The following is a 26278-nucleotide window of genomic DNA, read 5'->3' as shown; positions in this document are numbered from 1 at the left end:
TTTTTTAATTAGTTGACTATACTATTTCGTCACCAACTATTTTATGATGATGTCACAATTTCCTGTGTTATGATTTAACCCAAATAGATTTACGATAACTATTTTACATGGTTACGCTATATAAGCCTACAAATGATGGAGAGTTGCTTACGAGTGGTATTAAATAATTATTTTCGAGAATAAACTACAATTTTATTTTGATACTGCAACTATAAGTGATGCGGATACCACAACGAATGAACCTTTAAATATAGATTATAATCATAGATTTTTAAACCATAACAAAAATCTTAACAGCAATGTAACAAACCACAATGTTACCAATAAATAGCTCATGGTGTAATAGGTATCACAGTGTCTTTATCAGTCAATCAGACACTTAATTTTTAAAAAGTAATAACTACAACATTATACTTAGATTGCCATAAATATTGTAACGAAAAGAAAAACAATAATATATTTCAACGTTGCATTGTTTATGGTGTTCGCGAGCGAATCAGTGTTAAATATTTTTGTGAGATTAATTTGCAGAGTTGTGATGAAAAGAACTGAATTGCTTTAGCATTATACAAAGCACATACGAAGCGAAATGCATTTTGTCGAATGTTTGTTTATCGGGCTATTTACTTTTTTTAGTTCCTAATTGTAAAAAAAAAAGATATTTCGTTCTTACAATATTTATGAGACTTCTTTGATAACTACTCAAAATAATTCAAGATTTATTTGTTTTTATGTTCTTGATATGCCGAGTGCTCCTTGGCAATTATTCCAAGACTGGGACTGAAGACTTCCATACATGGAAGTCTTTAGTCCCAGTAGGAGTCTATGTATACCCAGGAAGCTAGGCCTACTCGAGGGTACCTGGTCTACAGTACTCTTAGTACAGTACTCTTCCGTCCTACTAGTGATGTTGCGAGGAATTATAACATAAATCATATAATATACACATGTTTCTTAAAAAAAAGTTTTATTTCAACTTTTGAAACTGTTTATCCATTAGTAAATTAATAGGTATTCATAAAGTGAATGTGTTATATAGTTAAATAGATGTATAACAAATTGCCTATATATAGTTTCGGTGTAGGTCAAAACACAATGGTCAGGTAAAAATGGCACTGGTAACTTTTTTTGAAAAAAAGTTCTGTAGTTATATTTAAACAGCGCCTATATCAGGCTACTAGCAATATTGTGAAAACACAACTTTGTTTTGATTTCAAGGACATCGTAATGAATGAAATAAATGTCCTAATGAGATGTATCATCTTATGTTTTAAAGTGTCAAAGCAGCTATGTTTATTATTAGACAACCTGCTCCAAAAGACTTCGAGTACTACACGTACAATAGTAATCGAAAGTTTTTAGGTTATTGCAATCGAATATAAAAAATAATGTCATAAAATTTATTAATAAATATATTTATTGGGTATTTAATTATTTCATTGATCATGTGATCTACTTCAAAAATGACTTTTCTATTCGGTATAACGCAAGATTTTTGTAATAGTGTGATTATAATATTTTCATTGTAACGCTATGGTACACGATAATTTTGATCAATATTTATTAGGGGTACCGGAAAGTAATGTTTAGTTAAATTCTCACGACTACATTTTTAACAAGTGTTAATTCCCAATCAACAATGACACATTCGTTATCAATAACATTTTGCCATCTGGTATACAAATTTTAAATGCCAGAGCGGTAAAAATCAATCGGTTTTTCTGTAAAATATGTCGAAAGATACCACCATACCTACCTGTACTTACAAACACAATTTTATCGTATATCAACAATGTTTTATGGTTGATGCCTAAATTCCTTAAAATATTAATGCATTACAAAGATAATCAAACTCTTACGAATGAACATATTTTGGAGCATGCCCATAAACTCATTAATTGCTAGAGAGACACGGTAATTGAGATTGGCCTTCGCTAATAGGTCTAGAAGGTAGCAACGCTTGACAAACCTGCGTATGCGCGTATTCTTATGACATCTGCGTCATCAGCTACATTCGTATTTGGTAATTATAAAAAGCTACCAGATAGATGGTGTTAAACTTTAAAAGCCTGTTAGTTTTTCTCTATGTACATCTTGTTAGACTGAAATATTTATATAAAAGTTCCGTAAATATTGAAACTTTTCTTCTTCGTCTCTAATTAAATTATAATTGTATTGCATATAACAATATTTTTCTAACTTAAGAAATGATGTAACTCCGTAACTATTACAGAGATATCATCTAAGACGTGATAAGTGAAGGTTTCTAACCAATTTAAAAAAAAATTAATTGTGTAATTAATTTTGTTTTTACTTTTACTATTTGATGTAAGCTATCATAATATTTTTATTTTAATCTTTAGGCAGCATTTTTAATAAAGTATGTATGTAAATGTTTTTACTTATAAATATGACGACATATGATGCAATGACGCAAAATAGGAAATAACAACACGGGAAGTAAAAGTTTCAACTAATTTGCTGTATTGCTTAAAAACATTGCCGCTTCCTTTATTGTAATGTAGATAAGGCAGGAGCTTCTGATGTTTCCGCAATACGGCGGAATAATTCTAGTGGGAGGAAATAGAGACATCCGTTGGTCGTCACTTCGTATGGAGATCGAGCACATCCTAATGAGTGCAAGGACGTAGCGTGTCAGAACACCGGAATTACGCTCGATAGTGATAATTTTTCAAGAAAAATCGTTTCTTAACAATACGCTGACAAGACTTGTTTAGTTAACACGGTGTTCGATAGAGGGCGTTATTTGCAATTACTGAGTGGATATTTTATCGTAGTAGTAATTTATTTTTATAATATTTGAATATTAACTTACATTAAAATTAAAAAAAATTATTAACTAAAACTAGTAAAAAATCCTAATACAATGTAAAGCTTAGGAATAAATTGCTGTATCTACTAGCTACTACTTAAGGATATTAGTTAAAGTGATAAAAAAACCCGTTTGAATTTTTAGCAAAAGCTTTATAGGACTGAGCAGGACATTTTTCAAACCGTCACAGTTACTTATTTTAAGTTGAATGATGCCATTATAGGTGAACACGAATGAATTATAGTTTACCAAATTGGGCATAACGTACACAAGTGAATCGCAATTAGTGATCTAGTGGCTAATGTTACAGATGAATGTTTTTCTTATTACACTTTTCCCAATAAATTTATTACGCCATAAAATATAATAACACTTGATGGTCTTCTAAATGCCTTAATTTCAATTGTAAAGCTTTCTATTTTTATATTTACTCAAATGTTTTACATTAAAAGGTATCTCTTAGGCCATCGTAGACCTCGTCAACGCTTAAGATCAGGCTTGTCAAAGATCAAATGCTTTGCTTATTAAAATGACATGTATCGATATGTTACATTATGATACGTTTAATAGATTTGTGGCGGTACACGTATTTTATGAAGTAACATTTCATTATGCGGTAAATGGCTTAATGTTTTTACTTAATTATCCTTAATATATTGCAACGTGCATCGTTTTATCGAATAATCAATTTTATCAAAACGCAGATATGTTATTAATTGCCAAATATATATAGATCGGATGTTTGATAAGCAATAAAAAATATTTTCATCTTTGTTTTTATAAGTTCCGTCAATCTGAAGAAAAAATATTTTTATGCTGTTTTTAGTATAATCATTTAAAACTGCAAGCAATAGCTGTGTATTTCATGTAAGACAATAATTCAAAATTTTCCTTTTCAGGTGTTGTTTAATGGATATACATCAAACACGTAATAATATTTTAATAGATCATTACACAATGACACAATATTTCTATCTAAAGAGTTTATGTGTAATTGAAATGAATGCGTTAAAAATAAAAGTATGTGCGATATCGTGACAAGAGAAGTAGTTAAGACTACGGAACAGTTCGAAATGCATGTTCGAAAAGAAGATACCGAAGATGCTAAAGGGAAATTAACCGCTGGGAAGATATTTTATAAGCCAGGCGTTATAGAAGAGGAAACAGACGAGACGAGTGCTTTCGAGAGTTCCGTGGCGGAGACGCCGATGCTGGAACGGGGATATGGTAGTGCGTTCCTGAGGACCTCACATATACATCCTTCGAGTAGTCTGCATCGAATCCCGACTTACAGCAGTTCGATTGGACAGAGCACTATATATCGCCAAGATACGTGCAGGTGAGACATCCAACTGCTTTGCTAATATATATTATACATTACGTGCATAATGATTATCTTGCTTTTTCAGGGATGTGATAATAGAAGTATATTCTAAAACGGTCCCTTTTTTAGAAAATGTTCCAATTATCTCATCCTTTCACTATCTAAACGGTATCTAACTTGAAGAAGCCTCTGTGATAACCAAATTTTTACATATTTATTAACTTTGAATCCATGGACTTTTACGATACCTAAAATCTAATGAACATTCCACGCAAATTATTTTTTTTCATATCATTATAATTTCAGTTACATGTTTAATATTGGTCATAGGCTTCCCTCAAAGATTTTCGAAGACAACGACTGAAACATGCCAGTATCCAGCGTCTTCATACGTCCTTAACTATTCGTCTATCCTCTTTCACATCTCCTACGATACAGTTGCAGGCTTTTTGATAGTATCTCAAAATTATTAAAGAATATTATTTACGTGTTGTATTTTTAATTTTCTCATATCATTTTTTAATAAATAATAATGAGGTCTCGTGGGTGAAAATATAATAATTAGAAATTTTATTTTCAGCCACGAGATAAAGATATTTCTGAACAGCAACCACCCAACTGTAAAACCAATTCTTGACAATTATGATTTACAATCGTCGAAGGACCGATATCTAATCAGCATAACGTAGATAATGGTTTACTTATCAAAATAGTTGACTGAAGTTTAAATAATTCGCAATTGTGGTTTTATGCGGGCAATAAATACACACGTACTTTATGTTGACTTAAAAATTGAGGTTAATGGTGTCGTATTTTTTTGACATTGAAAATATTTGTGTGGTATGTTAAAAAATAAACACATGCAAAGTGTGTGAAAAGTGTCTAAAATGCGTCGCAGGCGCAAATAGTGATGATAAGAAAGACATTATCTTATTTACCAAGTTTGTTCTAGTTTTGTTTGAAATAGTCATCGGCGTGACAAGGTATTTGGTTTCAAAGGATTTGTCTGCGATGATTAGCTTTACTCTATCTGTGAATTTGACACAGAAAGTCTTTTATAAAAATAAGATTTGATATTCCAAGCCGTGCTGTTTTCTATTCCTACGATCAAATTATCTCTTCTTGGTTTGGGTAAAATTTTAGGTTTAACCGCGCAGGATAAACGAATATAAATATATTTGTAAATCATACAGCCGGTAAAAGCACGTCAGGTATTTGTACAAATGCATAATTTAATAGTAATTAATGTTATTAATAATTATTTTATTTTCTATAGTAGCTAATTTTTTTTGGGTACGACCTTACCAAACGTCTATTATATTAATCCAGGCTTTGTTCATACGACTTAGCTTTTAATCAGTCATTGATTAACGCGGTGTAGTTATCATCATTATCTTAGACAGGATTCTAAAATGTGTGTTAATGACATTCCAGTCAATAAATATACTTCTAGATACACTTATTTACTTCTTTCTTTAAAATTACTTTGCACAATTTTTTAATGTAAGGAAGAAATGAAACGTAGAATGTTGGTCACATTTTCACCAATTAAGGTGTACGACCGGCGCTGAACGTCACCGCTCAACTCTTTTAACTATGAGATAATAGATTTCAATATATATATATATATACTTTTTCTTATTACTGCCTTCAGGTACGTTTGGTGGTAAAAAAAAGGGTACGGTGGTACTCAATGTGCTGTACATTGCAAAATAATATAATCTGAAATTTCTTAATTTAATGTAGGCTTTCAATTTTTTATCGTAAGACTATCCTTAGCGCCCATTAGGTGGACCGGCGGTAAAGTCGCGAGAAAGCATTGGATGCGTGCAGCGCAATACTGGTTGATCAAAGTGATCTTTGGGTTAGGCCTTTACCTTGCAGTGGACGTCCATAAGCTGATATGATGATAATGAAATATTTCACTTTATTACCACTTGCTATTGCCATTTATTTTGGCACTTGCTTCTCAAAACATTTTACTTTTACGACAGGGATGGTGCACCTAACTTAATATATTTTTATACAAATTATTCATTAGGCGAACAAGACGCTAACTTATCTGTAAGTGAAAAGTCCTTGTATTTATTTAATGTAATGATTTTGATAATCCGCCCTAGTGAGAACAGTTACGACTAATGCGCTACGCTGCATCCAATGCCATTATATTATAATTCGTTATCACCTTCCTATACCTATCACAAAGATAGCTATAAGTATTTTATTTATTTATTCAATATAACGTAAACTAGAATTACAAAAAAATAAGCTCTATAGCCGCATTTACATAACCGTGGACAGATTAAATAAATAGTAACCCTCTGTGCCCTTAGTGTTATAAGTTTGAAAAACGTATACTAGTAATTTTACAAAATAAAAATAAAAATAAAACACAACGAACCAACTATAGAACTTACTAACTAAATAACTAAACTAGACTAAGTATGTATAATTATAATAATTATAAAAAAAAAATAACACTGGTTCAATTTGTTATGAATTTTTTCCGCTATAAAACGAATTTATTATACTTCCTAACGTTGGGTTTTAACGGGTATATCTGCACGAATAATAAGTCTTTATGTATATTGTAAACCGTCTTAAAAATATACAAAAAACTGCACTGTGATGCGCTTAAACCTCGGTAATGTCAATGCGGAAGACGCGACGGAATCGTACTGACAATCGAATGCCGGTATAGGGCTGGCTTTCTTTTTACACAACGACACCTACATCTGACCCTTAAAGAATAGAGTCCCACATCTATTAAGTATTTTAAACACCAAGTGTCCATGTGTGTTTAAGTATAACGGACTAGCTAGTACCTAAAAGTAGCTAGTACCAGCTAAAACTCCTTGGTCTTTACGAGATTGGGCATCGGGAACACCAACGCACTCATTCGCAGCTCCATCAGCACCAGACTCCCACATAGCTCCATCTCGAAAAAGCTCTACGCCTCTCCTCCCAAAGAGTCGAGCGCCTAAACGTATTAAGCATCTTACTTCAAGTGAACGAGTATTCACGAGTAAGATGTTTCCGTTCTTCATTCCGAGGTCAATATAGGGAGAAATAGAGGGAGCATTCATGGCCTCTTTAATGAGCAACGACAACTTGCGCCCTTCACCTGACCCTTAATATTTTGGGCCGAGTCTTAATCCTATTTATTGAGATCTGCACCACTTTTTTAAAATACACAAGAAATCCAATACTCGCAGGAAATAAATAAAACTCTGACAAAAATCATAGAAAAAACAATTGAAACAATATAATGAAGAGTTTGACAAAGTAGTGTTTTTAGAATTAGATTAGAAATAAAATGTATTATAATGGTAATGTAAAATTGTGATCAGAGAATGTAGACAAGGGATTAATGCGAAGTTTGGAAGAACATTAACAAAAGGGGAAAGACGGAACATGTGAAGGGCTATTGAATTAAAATTAAATATATATATATATATGTATATATATATATATATATATATAACACATATATATATATATATATTTAATTTTAATATTTATGTACACAATTTTATTTTTTGCAGCAATCGATTTATTTTACTATTAGCCTTTGTTTCTTTTTGTTATTGATACACATGGCTCCTCTAAGAGTGTGAGCAAAACCGATTAACGTTTTAAATTTTTGTTTATCATTTTATATCGCATTTATAACTACAACTAATCATGTACGACTGTTATAACGCTTCAATGTGACATTAGTAATTATTATACTAAAAAAATTAATCTCTGCACTTTCTGATTATATATGATCTCGTTCACCTTAGTTTCATATTAAAAGCGTCATAATTCAAGGTTTACAAATATATTGCAGATACTCTTAGACAATAGGATCATGTTTTAATCTGCCAGAATCCATGAAAATCTCTAAACAACTGATACGCGTATAGATAATAGTGATTAATCACATCTTAACACTTTTCCACTTCGTTAGTGAACATGTCTTCTTAGATAAGCGTAATTCGACCATAATAAAAAGTTATACGTTCATAATTTTAATAAAGACATGTTATGAAAAGTAAATTAAACAATTATGTAATATAAATAATGGTCGTGTTATTTAAGTGTGGTTATTATGAAAGAATTTAAAAACGTGTTATATAGCAAACAAATATTTGTTAAGATCAACTCCGGCAGAGGTTATTTTTATTTTTATCATTTCCTAATTTTGCCAGATGTGTGGGGACCCGTTTTAGTATATGCAACTATTCAAACCGCAGACAAAATAAACAATTGTAGTTTATAACTGGACTAATTTTCAGCCTTTGTCTCGCCTGTAGTTATGTTCAATAACGACCCCAGCACGTGTCTCCTGTCGCTCTTCATCATGGTCATAGGATAGCTCCCGGCATCACCACAAATCCAGGACACAGTGCATTGAATTAAGGTCTAAATTACATAAGATTTAATCTTGTCATACAAAACATGCTAATTGTGATTTCATTTTACCCCATCATTATTAATTCGTTCTTATCATGGACTTTTCACTAACATTTTTACTTTTCCATTAAGCCAATATTTTCAAAGAAATTATCCGAGTTTAAATTTGTTAATCGTCTTTTATCACTTTTTCATTATTACAGTAAATATCTGAGTTGTCAGAATTATTAATTATTTTTAAATAACAATATTCTGCACATTCTGATTTAACTATAGGTTTCCACAGGTTCTTTTAAACGAACTTTTCTTATTATTATTTACCATCGACAGACGCTGTAAGTGTGGTATTCCTAGTCTTACATCCTAATGGACTATAAAATCTGTACACGCGAAAAGTACTTACGCCATTCTTTATTATAAACAGTGGCCAACTGTTAACCATGTTAGTGGTTTGTTTTATATCATACTTTAGCGAATTGTTTATAGAATATAAGCAAAAATATTATGTATTTGTCTGCAGCAACAGTGTGGCTGCAAAACAGACTTTATACATTATTAATACTTGATTAATGATAAAGTAATGATAAAATATTGTTACCTATTTAAAACTACCCACTTTAAACTTTGCAAAATATTTCAGAAGCATGATAAAATTAATATTAATAAAAATAAAGAAAGTTCATTAAAATTATGATATTTATGATATTGTATATTCTTTTAAACATTATTGTCAGAAGAAGTAGTTTTTCTTTAGGTATTATTTTTTTGCATATTTTGAAAGTAGTCGAAAAGGTATTCGACACGCTAGCCGTGGACGTCTTTTGGTTGAAATGGAGATAAAAATGAAAAATTATTTTCCTGAACGTACAGTGATAGGTTTTCTTTAAATATCCGTAATTTATGATTTATAACAACCCATAAGGGCAGAAATATTTGATAATTATACAGGTCACGTATTTTTACAAGAGTGTAAACTACATTTTTAACGTTTGTTATTTTAATTATTTTAGGAAATAATATTTAAATATTTTTTCGTTTGAGGATTCAAGTAATAACTTCTAGGAGGTGCTGATTTTAGTCTCACGACATCGATACGTCAACGTATTTACCCTACGATATTAAATAATAAATCGTGGTTGGCATGTAGGCGGGGCAAGGATAATGAGTACTATAAATTTTGTATTTGTAAACAAACATGTTACGTATAGTTTACGAATCGTGATACATTATTTTGATTGTCGTTTTGAGAATTTTTGGCGTATTTAAATGGAATAAAGGGATTATTCATTCTAATTTTTTAGTAAGTATCGAAACGGAATATCGATTTATGAAAAATTATATGTACTTTTCCGTTAGCCGCACACGTTCAGCTTTAGGATGTTCCTTGCTGGATATCCACGGTCCCACAAAGATTTCCAATAAGACTGATTAGTAAGAGAATAGAGGAGAATAACGTCGCCTCACTGGTGAGTAAAGAGTTGTGTAGCCAGACCTTTTTAGAATTTTATGAAAGGTGATAGTAATCATAATAAAAATCAATTAAAAAATTATAAAACAAGTGTAATTATATATAGTAAAATAGAGTAATAAAATAGCTGATTATAGAAATGTAAATTAAGTGCGATACAAATAGTAAGAAAACAATAATAATCGTGAAATTGTAGGAGGGAAAGTGAAGGAAGTGAGGCGATGTTTGGAAGGAAAGTATGGAAAGGAATGAAAAATACTGAGAAGGAAATCAGAGGAAAGAGTGAAAGACATTGAGAAGGATAAAATAAGAGTATGGAAAAATTATTATGTAAATCTTTATTTAGAGTCTGTCCACCCATAATAGGGGTGTCGTTTTCCGACGACCTTAGTAAGGTCTCTGTCCACCTTGCCTAGACCTTGGGTAAACGTCCTTCAACTTGATAATCCGCTGGACTATGTCGGTTACTTTTATCCTTCTACCGATTTTATGCTTTTTAGTTCGATCTCGTAGAAAAATTCCGAGCATACATATTCCTCCTCATGGCGCGTTGAGCGACTGAGTTGGACAATGAGGCCTGAAATGAACCAAATCGAAAAGTGTTAATAATTATTAATTTAAATTTATAAAAATCATGTACAGAATGTTGTTTTGGGCCCATGTGCTCTATTTTTTAATTAATTAAAAAAAACGATGAAAATTTGGGATTTAGCTACATCTAAAAATGTTGTCTTTTTCTTTTAAGACAAAGGTAAATTGTGAAATTGTTCAACATGCGATCAGATACATTAGGTTAGATTATATAAAAATATTAATAAATTGTTGACAAAGAAGTTTTAACTAAAAGAATGCTTATTATAAATGTGTTTGCTTTATAAAAAAGTACCAAATTATGTTAGTTTTGTAGAATTTTCTGTGTGACCGAAATATTAAAAACATTTGCAATTAAAACCAAGTTCTAGAGAATAGCTTAAGGAATTAAAGAAATTTTTTGAAGTAATTTATCCAATGGCTTATTTTTTTATTTTCTATCTTCTATTATACTCGTATATGTTTAAACCAGTGTTATGTTGAAGCGATGTAATCACACGTTCTGAAATTATATATTGAGCGGCCTTCAATTTTAAAATTGCGCGAGAACAACAAATTAGTGTAGAAAAAGATGCGCATTAGCAACCCAATTCACACACTGTCAAATTAGCTATTAGATGAAATAGATGGGGTGGGCGGCCATATTGATTTAAGCATAGGATGTTCTTTTTTAGTAAACAAATACAATACCATTTTCTTTATACTCAAAAACCGTGTTTTAAAATACGCATTGACTTTTTCATTGATCGATTATAACTAAATAATTTCAACAAAATATACTCATATTTATTGAAAGAATAAAATGTACAAAAATTTGATTGCAGTCACTAAAATTAAACAAAACCGCATCTGTATTCTGTCAATACACTATCTACTACATTGACAGATTTTGCTGTTTACTCCTTTATTACTTTCAAAATCTTTGAAGAAGATAAATTTAAAGGAAAATATTACGTCATTACTATACAATTTGTTTTATTTTTATTCATTATACTAATGGTGGACTATTTAAATCGATTCTAATAGCTAACATAAAATTTTGTTAAAAGAGAGTTGTGAAACTTAAAAATAAAAACGTTAAATGTGTTAATTCTTACGTCACCTCTTTACGGGTAGGTCTACGCGGGGTCTACATATATATCTTTGAGGGCAACTAGTGAAGTAGTTGGGCATGGAAGTCGAGCGCATATTTTTGTAAAAGAGCACAGTGTGTCACACTATATTGCTATGGGTGTACCGTACTATTAAATGAATGGTTTCAGTCTCATTTCTTTCATTACTTTCTGGTATTGAGGAAAAGTAAATGGAAAAATTGGAATTTTGTATTAAATTTTAAAATTGGTATTATCTTTATAAATAAAGTATCTTTATATATAAACAAAAATAAAACATATTACATAATGGTAACCGTTTGTTAATTGTCGTACTGTCGCGTTTAATTAGAGTACGTTTTTACGTAAGTTACTGCTTGTCTACGTGCAAACTATTTTATTAGGCTCGTACGGTCCACCTTGAAAGATTAATGTGAATGCGCACCCTATACAATCTGCCGTCAAGATAGTCAGTAACTGAAAACAGTTTTCCGTGGCGAGCTGATAATTTATCGTATGTAGAAGCCCGCGATACAATTATAAAGTGTTTAGCGCATCATTGCGCGGAGACGGGCGGTCGTGATCGGTACATTATCGCGGGCGATGCTTCAGGAGATACGAGAGCAGCGAGGGATGCAGGCGCAGACGCCTCGCGACTGAGCCGCGCACACGACGCGACCACACGCCGACATGAACGCTGACCCGGAGTCGCCCGCCTGTCGCGAGGAGACGCACTTGCTCCCCGACGAATGGCTCAAAGTGAAGACGGTCTCTGGCAACGGGAACCTCTCCCCCGGCGTCTACTACCCGACGGTCAGCAAGAGGTTCGTCGACGCGCGCCATCCTGTGCCGTCTCCAACCGAAACCATCCCGTACTGTTTCGCTTTTGTCCATACGTCCGCTATCCATTTATGTTCATTAAGTGTATTTATTTTTTAACATTGTCATATTATAAACTCATTATCGATATTAACGTTAGCGAAGGTTAGCGCGTAGCCAGTAGAAATCAGACGAGTGTGAATCGTTTGTCCGTTAACGCTGGATGAATGGATAACTAAAGTCATTGAGTTGAAACGGCACTATAAATATATTTCCGTATTTGTTTACAGAAGTCGCTCGCACAGGCATGGCGCCACTCGAAGGACAAGGCGTCGAGCTATCCTCAAAAATGGCGAATGTAACATACTCAAGTCCCGGATTTCACAGCGTCGGCTACGATTCCTTCAAGACATGTTCACCACTCTCGTGGATGCGCAGTGGCGGTGGACATTGCTTGTTTTCACTCTATCGTTCATCTTGTCATGGCTTGGATTTGCTCTTATCTGGTGGCTGATCGCTTTTACGCACGGAGATTTAGAAATCGATCATCTACCGCCGATGCAAGAATCTTCGAACTGGAAACCGTGCGTCTTTAACATCTACGACTTCACATCATGTTTCTTATTTAGTATTGAAACTCAACACACAATAGGATATGGGTCACGTACAACTACAGAAGAGTGTCCCGAAGCAATATTCATAATGTGCTTACAAAGTATCGTCGGCGTAATGATACAGGCATTCATGGTGGGTATCGTGTTCGCCAAGATGACCAGGCCGAAGCATCGAACGCAAACACTTTTATTTTCGAAGTACGCGGTGGTGTGCCAGCGCGACGGCGAGCTGTGTTTAATGTTCCGCGTCGGAGACTTGCGGAAGTCGCATATTATTGGAGCTAGTGTGAGGGCTCAATTAATACGATCCAGGACAACGAAGGAAGGCGAACTGCTATCGCACTACCAGACTGAATTAGAACTGAATGCCGACGGATGCGACAGCAATCTGTTCTTTATCTGGCCTATCACAATGGTGCATAGAATAAACGCCGAAAGTCCATTCTACGGAGTTTCTGCTGCCGATGTACTACAGGAGAGATTTGAGATTGTAGTCATTTTAGAGGGAACGATCGAGTCGACGGGTCAAACCACACAGGCACGTTCTAGTTATACTACGAGTGAAATAATGTGGGGGCATAGGTTCGTTCCCTTGGTGACGTATAACCGTGAGCGGCAGGGCTACGAAGTCGACTATTCGAAGTTCGACGAAACTACACAGGTGGACACTCCCCTCTGTTCTGCCAAGGAACTAGACGAGTTCTACGGGAATCAACCGGACCGGAGATCAATCGGTAAGTTATTTTTAAATTTATTTATTTATAAGAAACAGAGATAAGAGAAAAATTTGTATTATTGCGTAGAGCATTAGATTGTTCACCATTGAAGGACTTATGCCAACAATTTTTACATTCATAACAAATATTCGATTACAGGAAATACAAATTTTATGCGTTTTACTCTAGATATTTATCTCTTATCAATATATATTATCATACATACATTCTAAACAACGTATATATACTCATCTTTAATATTTGCATACAAACGTACATTTCCGCCGTATGCCATTTTGAATTATCTGCAATATTATTTATCTAGGGTCAACAGACACTTTGTGCCGGTTCTCCGCTTGATAAATCCTAATTTATTGTCTACAACAGGCGTGAGGACGGATCGCTCGTTCTTCGTTTGTTGCACTTTTTATAAGTTCTTTCCCTTTTAAAAGACGATAACAAGAAATGTATCGTCTATCATTGGCACTTAAGTTAATGTCAATACACAGTATGTCCTACAAATCAACGTCACTGGCGTCAGGTGATAGAGCAGATAGTATTTAATTCCAGAAAGTTCATTGAAACTCAAAAAATGTGAAAATCGTTTAAAGTTCAATTTATATACCATTTTGAGTATATGGTTTGGGGAAAAGAACTGTTTTTAATTCAAAATAAAACTTACAGAATGATTTTTTTTGCCGTCTGTAAAAATGTTGCTCACGGTAACATGAGTTTGTAAAAAAATTAGAAAAGCGCAGTACAAATGTATAAAATAAATTAACTCAATTTTTTAAATAACAATGATTTTAAAAATAAGTAACATAGATTTTTTTTAAATTAATTTTCTGTTAGCTGTCACTCTATCATCCGTTTTCGGCCTGTTGATTTTATTACAAAATTTGTAATCATCATTTAAGTATTGATTTGAGGGCTAGTGTAGCAATTCCATCAGCTAGTACTGAGTTATCTAAATCAATGCATCAGGTTGAAACAATACGTAATTATTCATAGCCTGTGCATTATTTACGTTATGAGTTATGAAGCGTGACATAAACACCTGTGCATGTACTTTTATCCGTACATTGTGTACGCCTCAGAATCTTTTCTTATTAGATCTACTCTATTAGATAAAAAGAAAATTCTGTTTTTAAATTTTAGACATAGCTTTAACAAGCCATAACATTATCAGATATTTTTTATTAAAAGATTGTTCCAATAACGTAAAGTGAACCTATTCATAATCATCATGTCACTATAGACCATGGTTGCACAGACTTATTAAGACTAGGGGCCACTCGGGCAAATCATGAACTGATGGCGGGCCGGCCGCCAGGATTATTGGTAATTAATTTTTTTTGGTTTTATTGTGGAATAAAATTCAATATTTTTTGAATGTACGAGAATATTATTTTTGCTGTCGGCGGACACTAGTATTCGACCGGCGGGCCGCGGTCTGTGCATCCATGCTATAGTCTGTAAGGCTTGATGACGTCATCACTTTAAGATATACCTTTATGCTTCTTACTACCCAAGAAATCCATGATCATAAAGCGAAACGTAAATGAGATACTATCGGAATTAATAAGAATACAAAATGATCTTTTGAGATGGGTTAGAACCCGTCAAATCCTCTTTGAAAAATGTTAACGAAAAATGTAATTAGGTTTTTTTAAAACTTTCGTACGTATGTAATCAGCATCCATATTTTCATGTTCTTAAAGGACTAAGGTATAGAAACGGATAAGGATTGAATATATAACTTTTTATGTCATATTGTTCCAATATAATGTTGCGTTTATAAGCAATCTATTAAATTAATAAAAAAATCGTAATGGCAAAAAAATCCGCCAGATTATGCTGAGGTTTAATAGAGAACTAATAAATAACCCTAATTTTTTTCTTATACATTTCTTTGACATTTCTGTCTGTTTCACTTAAAGATATTTCAATTAAATAAAAAAATTGGATTATTTGTTACGGCTCGTCAGTCCTGTGTGTGATTTTTATGCCTCTTTACGTGTTTAGCAAATGTGTCAATGTATTACGGTTCTAGTTTTGTCATGTTCGTTATAACATTTACGCTGTATTTTTGTTTTTGTGTTTCAAAGTTTCATACGATACCAAGGTGATATGACATATAATCTACATAGACGATATATTTATTTCTTTAAAGTTATTGTTATCAAGAAATCTCCTACACTGTTTAAAAATACTAATAATATTTTAAGCAGGCTTATTATAGTTATTTATTTAACCTCTTTTATTTCTACAAAATACTGTTAAATTTGAAATTGATATTTTTTTGCTAACGAAAACTCTAGAATTAAAAAAATAATAATATTTTAAAATAATTGTAATGAAAATAATTGTCCAACGTTCTTAAAATTATTTTTGTAATGCGTTGTCTGAAGCAGTTTCTCTGCCGTTTATCAAATCAACAGGATGTGCTATTTTGTCAATTTGAATAAGCAACGAATATGTCACTATCTATCCCCCTTTTTGATACAGGATATTCGTCTTATTCCTCATTTGCTCGAGAACAATCGACATAACTAAATGGCCAATTTGTAACGGCCATACACCCGAATGAACAAGTATACAGATGATTGTTTTAGTACTTTATTTAAATTGCTCAATAGATAAATGTAATGACTGCTTAAGTCGTTTATTTTAATTATTCCTCATCTTTAAAGGAATGAATGTACGTAGACGTAAACTTGTGCATGTGATTTGTCGTTTATTAAAAAAGATGCAGAAAATCTTATGACAAAATTGTTTACGGTTTCATGTTTAATTAAATTTATTTATTTTCTCTACAATTATTACCATAAAATATGTCTACATTAATACTATTGATCAAATCGAACATACCTTGATTAATATTTGTTTTTAATATTCTTCTGTAAATTAAGAAAGTTTTAATAAAAATCATGTTATTTATTTTAAATTCATATGGTACAAATATATAGTAATACTAAAATACGAACGATGTAATATTTATTCCACTAAATCATGAATTTTCATATTGTCGTACAAACCTTAGCGTTCCAAATGTTTGCTTTTCCTGTTGACTATATCCGTCTATGATATTATCGTGATGAATCTATTCAGTATAGTTATAGTTTTATTCTGATAAAATAGTTACATAAAATGTCGACCGGTTTTTTATATAGAGCAATAATAAATGAAAATATATCACTTATATCAAAATTAGCTGGGCTATGTTAGTATGTCAAAGCTTTACATATGTAGCATATAGTAACGTAGCTCGAAGAATTGACACACCGCTTGTGTAATAAACTGGTACACACACCCTACTCGCGGGAAGGCGCTGGATGCGAGAGGCGCAAGACAGAAGATCGTACCGATATTTAGGGGAGGCTTAGACTAAGGCACTACAAGCAGTTGGATGTGTATTGGTTGACATGATGGTGACGATAAAAAGACATGGGTTGCTGCTTCTCTTTTGTTTTGACTTTCTTGTGCTATCTTGTGCTGTGTTAAACGTTTGTTAAAATAATTTAATTGTTCTTGCTTTTATTTGTGTGCTTATGTAAATGTCTTATTTTGTGTTTGTGGTGTCTCGCAGAAAGCGGTGAGCATCTGGTGTTGAAGATGCCTGAGCGTGCTCCTACGGAACCTAAGGCGGAACAAAAGGATGGGGATTTCACCGTTACCCTGTAACACGTATCAGCGTTCTTTAGAGTTTGAATCTCGTAATATTTTCAGTAAATATAATAAAATGTTTTATCTTATGCTTTAAATATAAAGTTACCAACACGAATCTCCATTTAGATTTAAGTCTTTTTAAACAAATAAATTGTTTTAAATGTTTACGTTACTATATCAGTTTTTATTCCTAGTCATTTAGTAGATTATTTATTGAGGATACGTAATCTCAGTGACGACAAGATGAAGCCTAAAAGGTTGTGCGAATAATCCTAAATTAACGAATCAACATTCCAATGTCTACCATGTAAAATATTTATTCTTATTGTTAAAATAAATTAATAATGATGTTATAATTGATTTTATTTCGAGTACAAAATAAATTTGTGATGAACTATTTTCTCATAAGAAAAGTTATATATTCGTAAGTAGAAATGGTATTAATTATATTGTCAATATAATACGTATGTATTTATGTAAGAGATAAAATTGTATGTTTACTATGTCGTTATTTGTAAATATTGAATGATTATCATGTTTGAACGCTATATCTTTGATTTACAACACCTTACTTTCGTTTCATTTACATTTAACATAGAAAATGGTGCAACTATAATTTTAAGACCCTTTAAGCAAAGAGCACCTGCTTACTTTTTTATTTTATATGAAGGAAGCTATTTTTTTACCCTAAAACAGTGAATTATGCGGAAATGTTGAAATGAGTATTTACATTCATTTTTTAAAAGATAACTGATACATACGACATAATTATAAACAATAATATATAGTGATTTTGTTTATAAAGATACGATACGTATAAACTAAAGAATTTAATTTTTTTTAAAACAATAATAATTAATTAAATATGATAGACAATAATTAATAAAAGTTGATGCTTTGAAAACGCCGTTCCCAGTTGTTCTTCCGTATGTAATCTTTGTAATATAATGTACTATGACAATGAGTATCAAGAACTATAAGAATTACTATATACTTTCAAATCTATATTGGATCTTCTACTAAAAATATCTTTTGCTAGAAGCTATCTATTGACCAATTTAAAATGGTTAACAAGGTTTTGTTTTATTTATTTGGGTTACAATTTCAGGCGCGAATCTCACTTAATCGACCTAATTGTATAAAATAAAATTTGCGTGAAACCTTAAATGTCCGTAACAAATAGACAACGATTTTAAAATTCATAGAAAAATTATATTAATTTTAGCTGAGACTCTGGAATACATCAAAATTGTACCTTAATCTGTTACCATATGAACAAAATGTTTAAAGCGAAGAAGTTTAGCTGCCATTATTGCAAAAATGCAACCAATACATTTTCTCTTCTCTAATCTTTGTATAGCAATGGACTGTTACGAGCGGGGCGTATCACTTGGCTCAGGTGAACGACATGTATATCTAAACTGACTGGTAATAATTACAGTACATAAAACAGCAGTTTATGTTATTGAGTTGTTCCAATATTGTTTTAAATAATAGAAAGTAGAAAGCTCTGTTAAAAAAAATTGTGACAGTACTACGATTTCATAATAATTTGGGGATATATGAATGGAATATTAGAATTGAAGAAAGCTTTAGAGAGGTCATGGCATATGTATATATTGGATTAGTAAAACTTGTCTCAGTATTTGAAAACGGTAAGTAAAAGGGTAGAGCTTCGCAGATTTTTATTTTCAAAATTTGGACCAGTTCAGACAGTTCCGAATTCTTTTTAATAACACACTTTTTTTGATGTAACAATTATTATCATACGCAATAGATAAACGTGTTTGTAATGTAGATTTCATGATGGTGTCAGAAAAAAACTGCTGTTACCTTTTATGCTTCTGTGATTGTGTACAATTGTTGGGTACGGTTAATGGTGATCAATTCATCATCATATCAGCCGACAGATACCTTCTGCAAAGGTCTTGCATTGCCTGCATCCAGCGACTTCCTGCAACCCTAACTATATCGTCGGTTCTTCTGTTGTAAATAGCAATAAATAACTTATTTAAGTAAGGAATTAATATGCTATGCTAATAACTTTAACTTTAACTCAGTGGCATAAAAACAAATATTTTATCTAAGTAAAGGACCAATATTTAGCTACTTCCGCACATGCAGTGGTAGTCGTGGAATAAAGTGCACCGCCCGCCAGCCCACTGATAAATGCGTATGCGGCAAACAATGCGAATCACACAACAGCCACCGCCAAATTACTCAACACGTGTATCACCCCTCCACGGGGCATCTTCAGGAGTTATGTTACACCGATTAGTGCCAAACACAGAGTCAAAAAATATATATTTTATCGTAACGAGTTCATTCGGTAGTTTTGATGATGAAGTTAAATTTTAAAATAAAAAAGTTTCTACTATGTTAATAAATATTGTGGCCATTACAAAATCATATTTCCGATACCGAATCCTCTGAATTATTGCGGAATATTTGGAAATTAGTGCTACAAGTGAAGACAGTTATACGAATTATGAAAATCAAAAATTTCCTAGTTAAAATAAATATTCTTAATTTTAATCATTAACCGCAATTGTTTTTATTATTATTGATTTTTTGCATGTTTTGTATCTCTTTTGTTTTGTAAGTTGCGATATAGTTAAACATCGGTCCTTAGTGGTTACAATTTCACTGGTGTCAAATATTTTACGTAAAAGGTAGTTGAACTCATCGAGGGCTAATGCAAAATTTTAATCCCAAAAAGGCAGTGCACGATAAGATGGAAAGCAATCGTTATCATAATCGAAACTAGAATTTCTTGATATTAAGATCCATAAGAATCATATATCATATATGTTATGATAAACGAAGAGATAAAAGATTCTAATTGTGGCAGTGATGTTATGATAAAAATATGAGAGCGGGGCTAATTACTTCATTCACAATTTGATAAAGATTGACCTTCTTTGTGCATTTTATCTTTTACCAAAAATACGTGAAAAAAAAATTGAGAAAGTACATACTCATTGGTTTAAGGATTTTTTTTCATTAATATTTTGTTTAATTTTCAGTTTACCCGGGCGACACATCACTACCTCGTGAAATTATCTACAACGATGGACAAAGGATACCAGAGTCGCCGCTAATCAATCTCGCTGATAGGCTCGTTGTTGATGCGATCAGGAGAGCCAGCCTTACTAACCGACCTAGCATCGTGAAATACCCACCAGATTACTTTAACAGTCACGAAGATCATTCCTCGTCGTCGAGCGAAGAGGAAAATTCGAAAAAGAAGCAAAATTCTAGAAAAAGTAGCGCCAAAGCTGTTTAATTACTTAACATAAGTAAAATATTTAATAGCGCCATCTATTGTTGGATGGAAACACTATTTAAATTAAGACTAGCTAATTTAATTTTTTTTTGTATTAACGAAGTATATTACTTACAATTATACTTACACCTCTTACTATTTGCTCTTATATTACTCCAAAACTTTTAAATTCTCTTGTACTGTTTAATTATTATGTTCCTAAGTCACATTCGGTTAAAATAAAACAATTGAGTATAATTATATATTTCTTTTATTTAAATTATTTGTCAGGATAATACAAAGCTTAATTGGACTAATTGGCAGCGCCCGCGCCGCTAAAGGCATTTTCATATTTGGACGAGAATAATAAACCAGATATTGAAATTTTAAGTGCAGTTTGTAATGAAAAGACCGCACATGCATAAAACATATTTATTAACATTTTAAATAATTCACAGTACCTACTAAAGCATTAGTACAACTAACACTTATTTTTTATTTTATATTAGTGAAAACTACTCAAAAGTAACGTGACCAAATATTCCTGTCATATTTAACACATTTGTAGGTTTCATGTTATGAAGACAATACAATTTGTCAAACATAAATCAAAAGGCGTAATATTTTACAATCCTTGTTCTGCATATTTATCAAATAACTCATAATATGGATTACATCCAGAAGGAACGTCCGCGATAGTTGCACAAATAAACGTATGCTACGCACTTTTCTACTGTATTCGAAATTTAATTTCGATTTTTTTTTAAATACAATTGGTTTTCCATCGCTAGTTTGACTGACGATGGTTAGACTATAACATGAAATCTTTACATTCTATTTACGGGAACATAAACAGTGTGTGGCGCATTACTAGCATACTCTTTCATTGGCGGCTATTTAACCTAAAAAGCTGTGCGAAATGCTATTACAGTTATACTTCTAGTTGTAGAGAATTACGTAAACATAAAATTATGAAACTAAACATATAAAAACTCGTTGTCTGTTAGTATAAAACCTGAAAAAATACTTTCGAATATGTTTCTTTTCTTGAATAGCTGTAAAGTGTAAACAGCAACCAAATGAAAGATCTGCGCCATTTATTAGTAACATATCACAGAAGATTCCCGCATGGTATAAATATACAAATATTCTATATAAATAATTGGGCTATAACCCTTTATTTGCCAGGATTAACTACAATTATTGGTAATTGATTAAGTACTTAAATACATGTTCAGACACAGCACGAAATAATAAGTTTTTTTATTATTTTACATAGTCATATGAATTTACTTCTATTTGGCACAAGCAAGTAATAATTATCTTAATACTGCAAAACACCAGTCTAAAGCACAAACTCTTTACATACAGGAAGCACATGACGAAATTTTAAAAAATCATTTTTTGATAGTTTCGTAGTTTTATTCGACTAATCTTCAGAGGATCAGCAAACATAGTTTTAGAGTCTAATAAAAAACTAATTAAATTTTTTAACAATATTAGGATTCCAACTGCAATCTCTGCTGTCTGGTGCTATGTTAGATAAAACTTGTCATTTAGTTACAATCAGGCCTTTTTGTCACTCATTTTTTAGGATTATGTTATTACTAGGTCCATATTTTTGTATACCTTCCCCACCATATGCACCAACACTGTTTTGAAGGAAATATAAGTAAATTGTTATTTACTGTCTAAAGACAGTGTCTTTGGAATTAAAATAAACTTGAAGCTTTAAAAAAAATCTAAAAACTTTGTAAAATTACCAAAATTGCTTTTATCAAATTACTTTTTTATTTACGTTTATGAAGTGTTTATGCTAATTTTTCGATATTTTCGAAATCTATGAAATTACTATCTGTCCCCACAAAAAAGCCCTGATTTTACTAAAATAATGATTAAAAATATCAAAATGGTGCTCCTTATAACTTTGAATTCTTCTTTATTAAAAGTCTCCTTGTATTTCTTTGGAAATCTCTCGTTTTCCTTTAGTAATCAAGCCATATATAATCATATAAATTAAACTTTTATGATGAATCAATTATAATTCTATTCTCCTCTAGACAGTTTTGTCAGAGAGCGACAACAATGGAGTAAAAAACAAAGGTTTGCCGACCCCTAGTTTAAACAAATTCATTAAATGTTATCTTTTCTGTCCTATTTATACAAATTAGTGAAAAGGATATTGCATTTAAATACTATTTATTGTTTTTTAAAAAAGACAGGACGTGTTTATTTTTTAAGAGATTTTCAATAAATTTTTGGGTATTAAATTTAACCTATGATTATGGAACTGGTATTGTCAATATGGAGTTGAAATATTTCACTTAAACCAATCTTAATAATAAGCAACTTATGTTTAGTAAAATATTCTATTCATAAATTATTTAAAGGGTCTAATTTTTTTTATGAACTCATACAACATAAGCGTAGTTACATTCGGCTCTATCCTCTACACAAACTACTAAAACGCTATTGATTAGTGCTTCCTTGGTATTTTTCTTGTCTTATTCAAATATATTTCCAACGTCGTTACTTCGTGGAATTATCGAAACACATCAAGGCCATTACATTTTTTAGTTTACGGATATTATTTACTCTAACAAAGGACAGCTACACATGCTATACGTGTTTGTGTTTTTGGGTTAATGATGTTTTTTTACAAGGATTAAATCACTTCACAAATATTCACGTGCCGCACAGAGAATATATAAATAATCTTAAAAATATCACGTGACCATGAGATGTATATTTGAATATTCTAATAATTATTTATATGATTTTATTCAACATTATAACAAATATATTTCACAAATAATTTTATAAATAGGAAGTAAAGCTTGTAAAAGACCAAAAATAGTTTCAAGTAAATATTTTGTTATATTCAGTATCTGCATGATTCTGTTTTAATCTTTACTTAATATGTTATATTGAAAATGTATAAGATTGGTGTAATTTGTAGAATCTTCGAGAAATGTTTGTCTATGAAGGTTGTTCTGGCACAGATAATTCTAGCAATTACTATATAAATGTGGTGGGTTGTAGGAATCGTACGCGGTTCCGTCATGCCGGTTCTGGTTCTGGTTCAGGTGACGTCACTAGTATTGGTATGGGGAGAACTGGTGTCTTCTCCGCAATGTGATTGTCGCTTGGAGATCTGTAAAATTAAATAGTTTTTATTATTAATTCCTATTGTTGCTTAATGTTACTATAAATCAATGGTTGCCAAAGTGGACCGCGGCGGTTTATGAGAGATAGTGGTCTACATTGACATGGCAAAAAATGGGGGGTTCACAATTCGTTAGCAGGGCTCCACGAAAATTTATTAGCTGTCTTTTGTTATTTTTTTTTAAAGTGAAATAATAAAATTTTGTATACAGAAAATATTTTGAGAGGTTCAGCGATTGACATTTTTTAAAACTCATGCTAAATTAAAAGATAACAGTCTCAGTTCACATATATAATTGATTAATTAACAAATCAGTTCTTGCTGTTGTTTTAGAAAACCATTATTTGTGATTGGAACACAGTCACAATGCAAATTTCCACAGTCAGAACTAATCCTCACATTTTTGTCGAATTTTGGGAATATGGTAGAAATATATAATAAAAACTTATGCAATAAATGATAAATAAAATCCAATAAAAATCTGTTTATCGTCATTATTTTAGCCGAAGGTTTTTCACTACTGGACATGGGTTTCCCACGTAGATTTACAACAAGACCGGTTGCCCGGTATACACTATTCCGTTGGTCTAGCAAGGTCACCTGTCTACCTTGTCCACGTCCTACACTGCGCTTGCCGGTTCGTGATTTCCACTCCAGAACTTTAAGACTACAATGGTCAGTATCAGTTCTGCTATTTGGCCTGCCAACTACCACTTCAACTTGCCAATCCAATAAGCTATGTCGGTTACTTCCGTACGTCATTCTATCTCGTAGAGTAATCCCGCGCATTCGTTAATCCGGGGATCGTTGAGCGGTGGTATTGAAATCAGCTATCGGTGCGTTAAATTATTTAGACGGTTTCTTAAAACATTACAAGAGCTGCGAAAGGTATTGATGTAACGATTAATGTCTTTAATTAAAAGCTTACTTTTTAATTTTTTGATGGTCCCTGTGTTCGAGACCGTGGTTCCCGATGCCGTTGGGCGTGAGTCCATGCGCTCGCTTCATGCTGGCGTGACTATGACTCCGATGCATGTGGCCTTCTCTTGCTTGCACCATATTTTCCGACCTGACATCCGAATTCATTCCGATCGCGCATAAATTTTTCGGCAACAACTCTGGACCGTTCTCTACAGCCAAATGCGTGTGATTCTTCAATTTTTCATTGACGTGCTGCACAAAGTTGTTCTGCGCCATCAACCGGTTCTCACGCACTCGCGCTTCCGGGATTTTGATCTCGATGTGCTCGTCTAGTGATATGGAATCGACGGAGCTCAGGTCTAATGTGTCGTTGGAGAATGTTTTTGGTATAGTGCCCAGCATCCGATCTGTAATCAATCGTTATTTATTAATTAATCGGAAGTTGGTTCTTCAAACAATCGATTTCTTAAATTGCTTTCGTTTTATTTTTAGGCAACGTCAAAAACGTAAACAAAAACATAGACATTCTAGAGTAACGGGGAAGACCTAAAGGAAACTAAACAGTGGACCTATGCAAGGTAATGAAATACTTCTTCGCACTACACACGCAGTCGCTACCTTGAATAAACATAGACAAGTTTTAATAGTCAAGTAGTTTTTCATATTTTTTTATCAGGGCACATCAAAACCTAACACAAACATATTCCAAAAACATTACAGTTTGAACTGATGTTCACAATATTTTATATAAATGAGGTACAACAAAACAATTATCCTAATTTAATCTATAAGAAAGGATAATAAGACATATATATCAACACTATTTTATGGCCTATCTTACAGTGCTTTTCAAATATCATTAGTAGCTTCTACGGTTTTAATTGGCAAAGCGCAAAGTAACGGCATATCCTGTTAAGCTAACAAAGTTTGAAGGCTCCTTGTGGACCTTCGGCACGGGCGCTACATATTTCAATTTCACCAGATTGGAAAGAAAATATTAAAGTAGAAATAAATAACAAATAATCAAAAGAAACTGTAAAATAGCATGTTCTTTTCCAATGACTTTGTTCAGTCACCAAAAACTCTAAGTTATACACGATTTTCTTCAATCACTGTTCAAGAAAAGCAAACGAAAAAATTACATTAAAGATACGTCGGTAATATACCTTACGACTTGTTATTGTTCTCAACCACTGAGATATTACTATTGAGTAACTTAATGTACAGAAGAGTTATAGGTATAACAGCTTTATTTTTTTTATTGGAAGGCGACTGATCAATAAATTCTGACAGTACAAGTAAATCTGCAAGGACAGAGTTCGAATTTTGAAAAAGCTTCTTTATTATATTAAATATATTCTTTATTATATATATAAGTTTTCTTATTATATTATCAATACGTT

At 32.2% G+C, this 26278-nt stretch overlaps 2 protein-coding genes across 12 annotated transcripts in view; one reads left to right on the top strand and one right to left on the bottom strand.

Moving 5' to 3' along the window:
- The first annotated feature begins 3840 nt into the window (after window positions 1-3840).
- Window positions 3841-20809, top strand: Irk2 (Inwardly rectifying potassium channel 2). Of its 6 annotated transcripts, none has more exons than XM_068775591.1 (4): window positions 4917-5140; window positions 12318-12529; window positions 12815-13872; window positions 20550-20809. In XM_068775591.1, exons 2-4 carry the CDS (start codon window positions 12396-12398, stop codon window positions 20807-20809), a joined length of 1452 nt encoding a protein of 483 aa, XP_068631692.1. In that variant the 5' UTR covers window positions 4917-5140; window positions 12318-12395. The 6 variants fall into 6 exon arrangements, with proteins under 6 accessions (XP_068631688.1, XP_068631691.1, XP_068631692.1 ...); XM_068775588.1 differs by having other exon boundaries at window positions 12318-12577; XM_068775592.1 differs by lacking the exon at window positions 20550-20809 and adding an exon at window positions 17444-17990 and having other exon boundaries at window positions 12318-12577.
- Window positions 20810-23000: 2191 nt separating this feature from the next.
- LOC137931980 (ATP-sensitive inward rectifier potassium channel 12-like) overlaps window positions 23001-26278 on the bottom strand; it is a 40273-nt gene continuing 36995 nt past the window's right edge. For all 6 annotated transcript variants that reach the window (XM_068775508.1, XM_068775507.1, XM_068775509.1 and 3 more), the window contains 2 exons: window positions 24883-25282; window positions 23001-23942 (listed from right to left, as the gene is read on the bottom strand). In XM_068775508.1, the coding sequence (XP_068631609.1) occupies window positions 23849-23942; window positions 24883-25282 (494 nt within the window). In that variant the 3' untranslated portion in view covers window positions 23001-23848. The remainder of the gene's footprint in view (window positions 23943-24882; window positions 25283-26278) is intronic.

Source organism: Battus philenor, unplaced genomic scaffold, assembly GCF_028537555.1.
Source record: "Battus philenor isolate CCGP_79_NKW_IND1 unplaced genomic scaffold, ilBatPhil1.0.hap1 SCAF_9, whole genome shotgun sequence".
Lineage (NCBI taxonomy): Eukaryota > Metazoa > Arthropoda > Insecta > Lepidoptera > Papilionidae > Battus > Battus philenor.
Note: the sequence above shows the minus strand (reverse complement) of the source record. Positions and strands in the feature narration are given on the sequence as shown.

Bases quoted from the DNA above. Each gene is read 5' to 3' on its own strand.
- Irk2 (XM_068775587.1), top strand. From the start codon at position 3,856: ATGTGCGATATCGTGACAAGAGAAGTAGTTAAGACTACGGAACAGTTC. The intron at 4,173-12,814 runs GTGAGACATCCA...ATTTGTTTACAG, and splicing joins TATCGCCAAGATACGTGCAG to AAGTCGCTCGCACAGGCATG. The intron at 13,873-20,549 runs GTAAGTTATTTT...TTTAATTTTCAG, and splicing joins ACCGGACCGGAGATCAATCG to TTTACCCGGGCGACACATCA.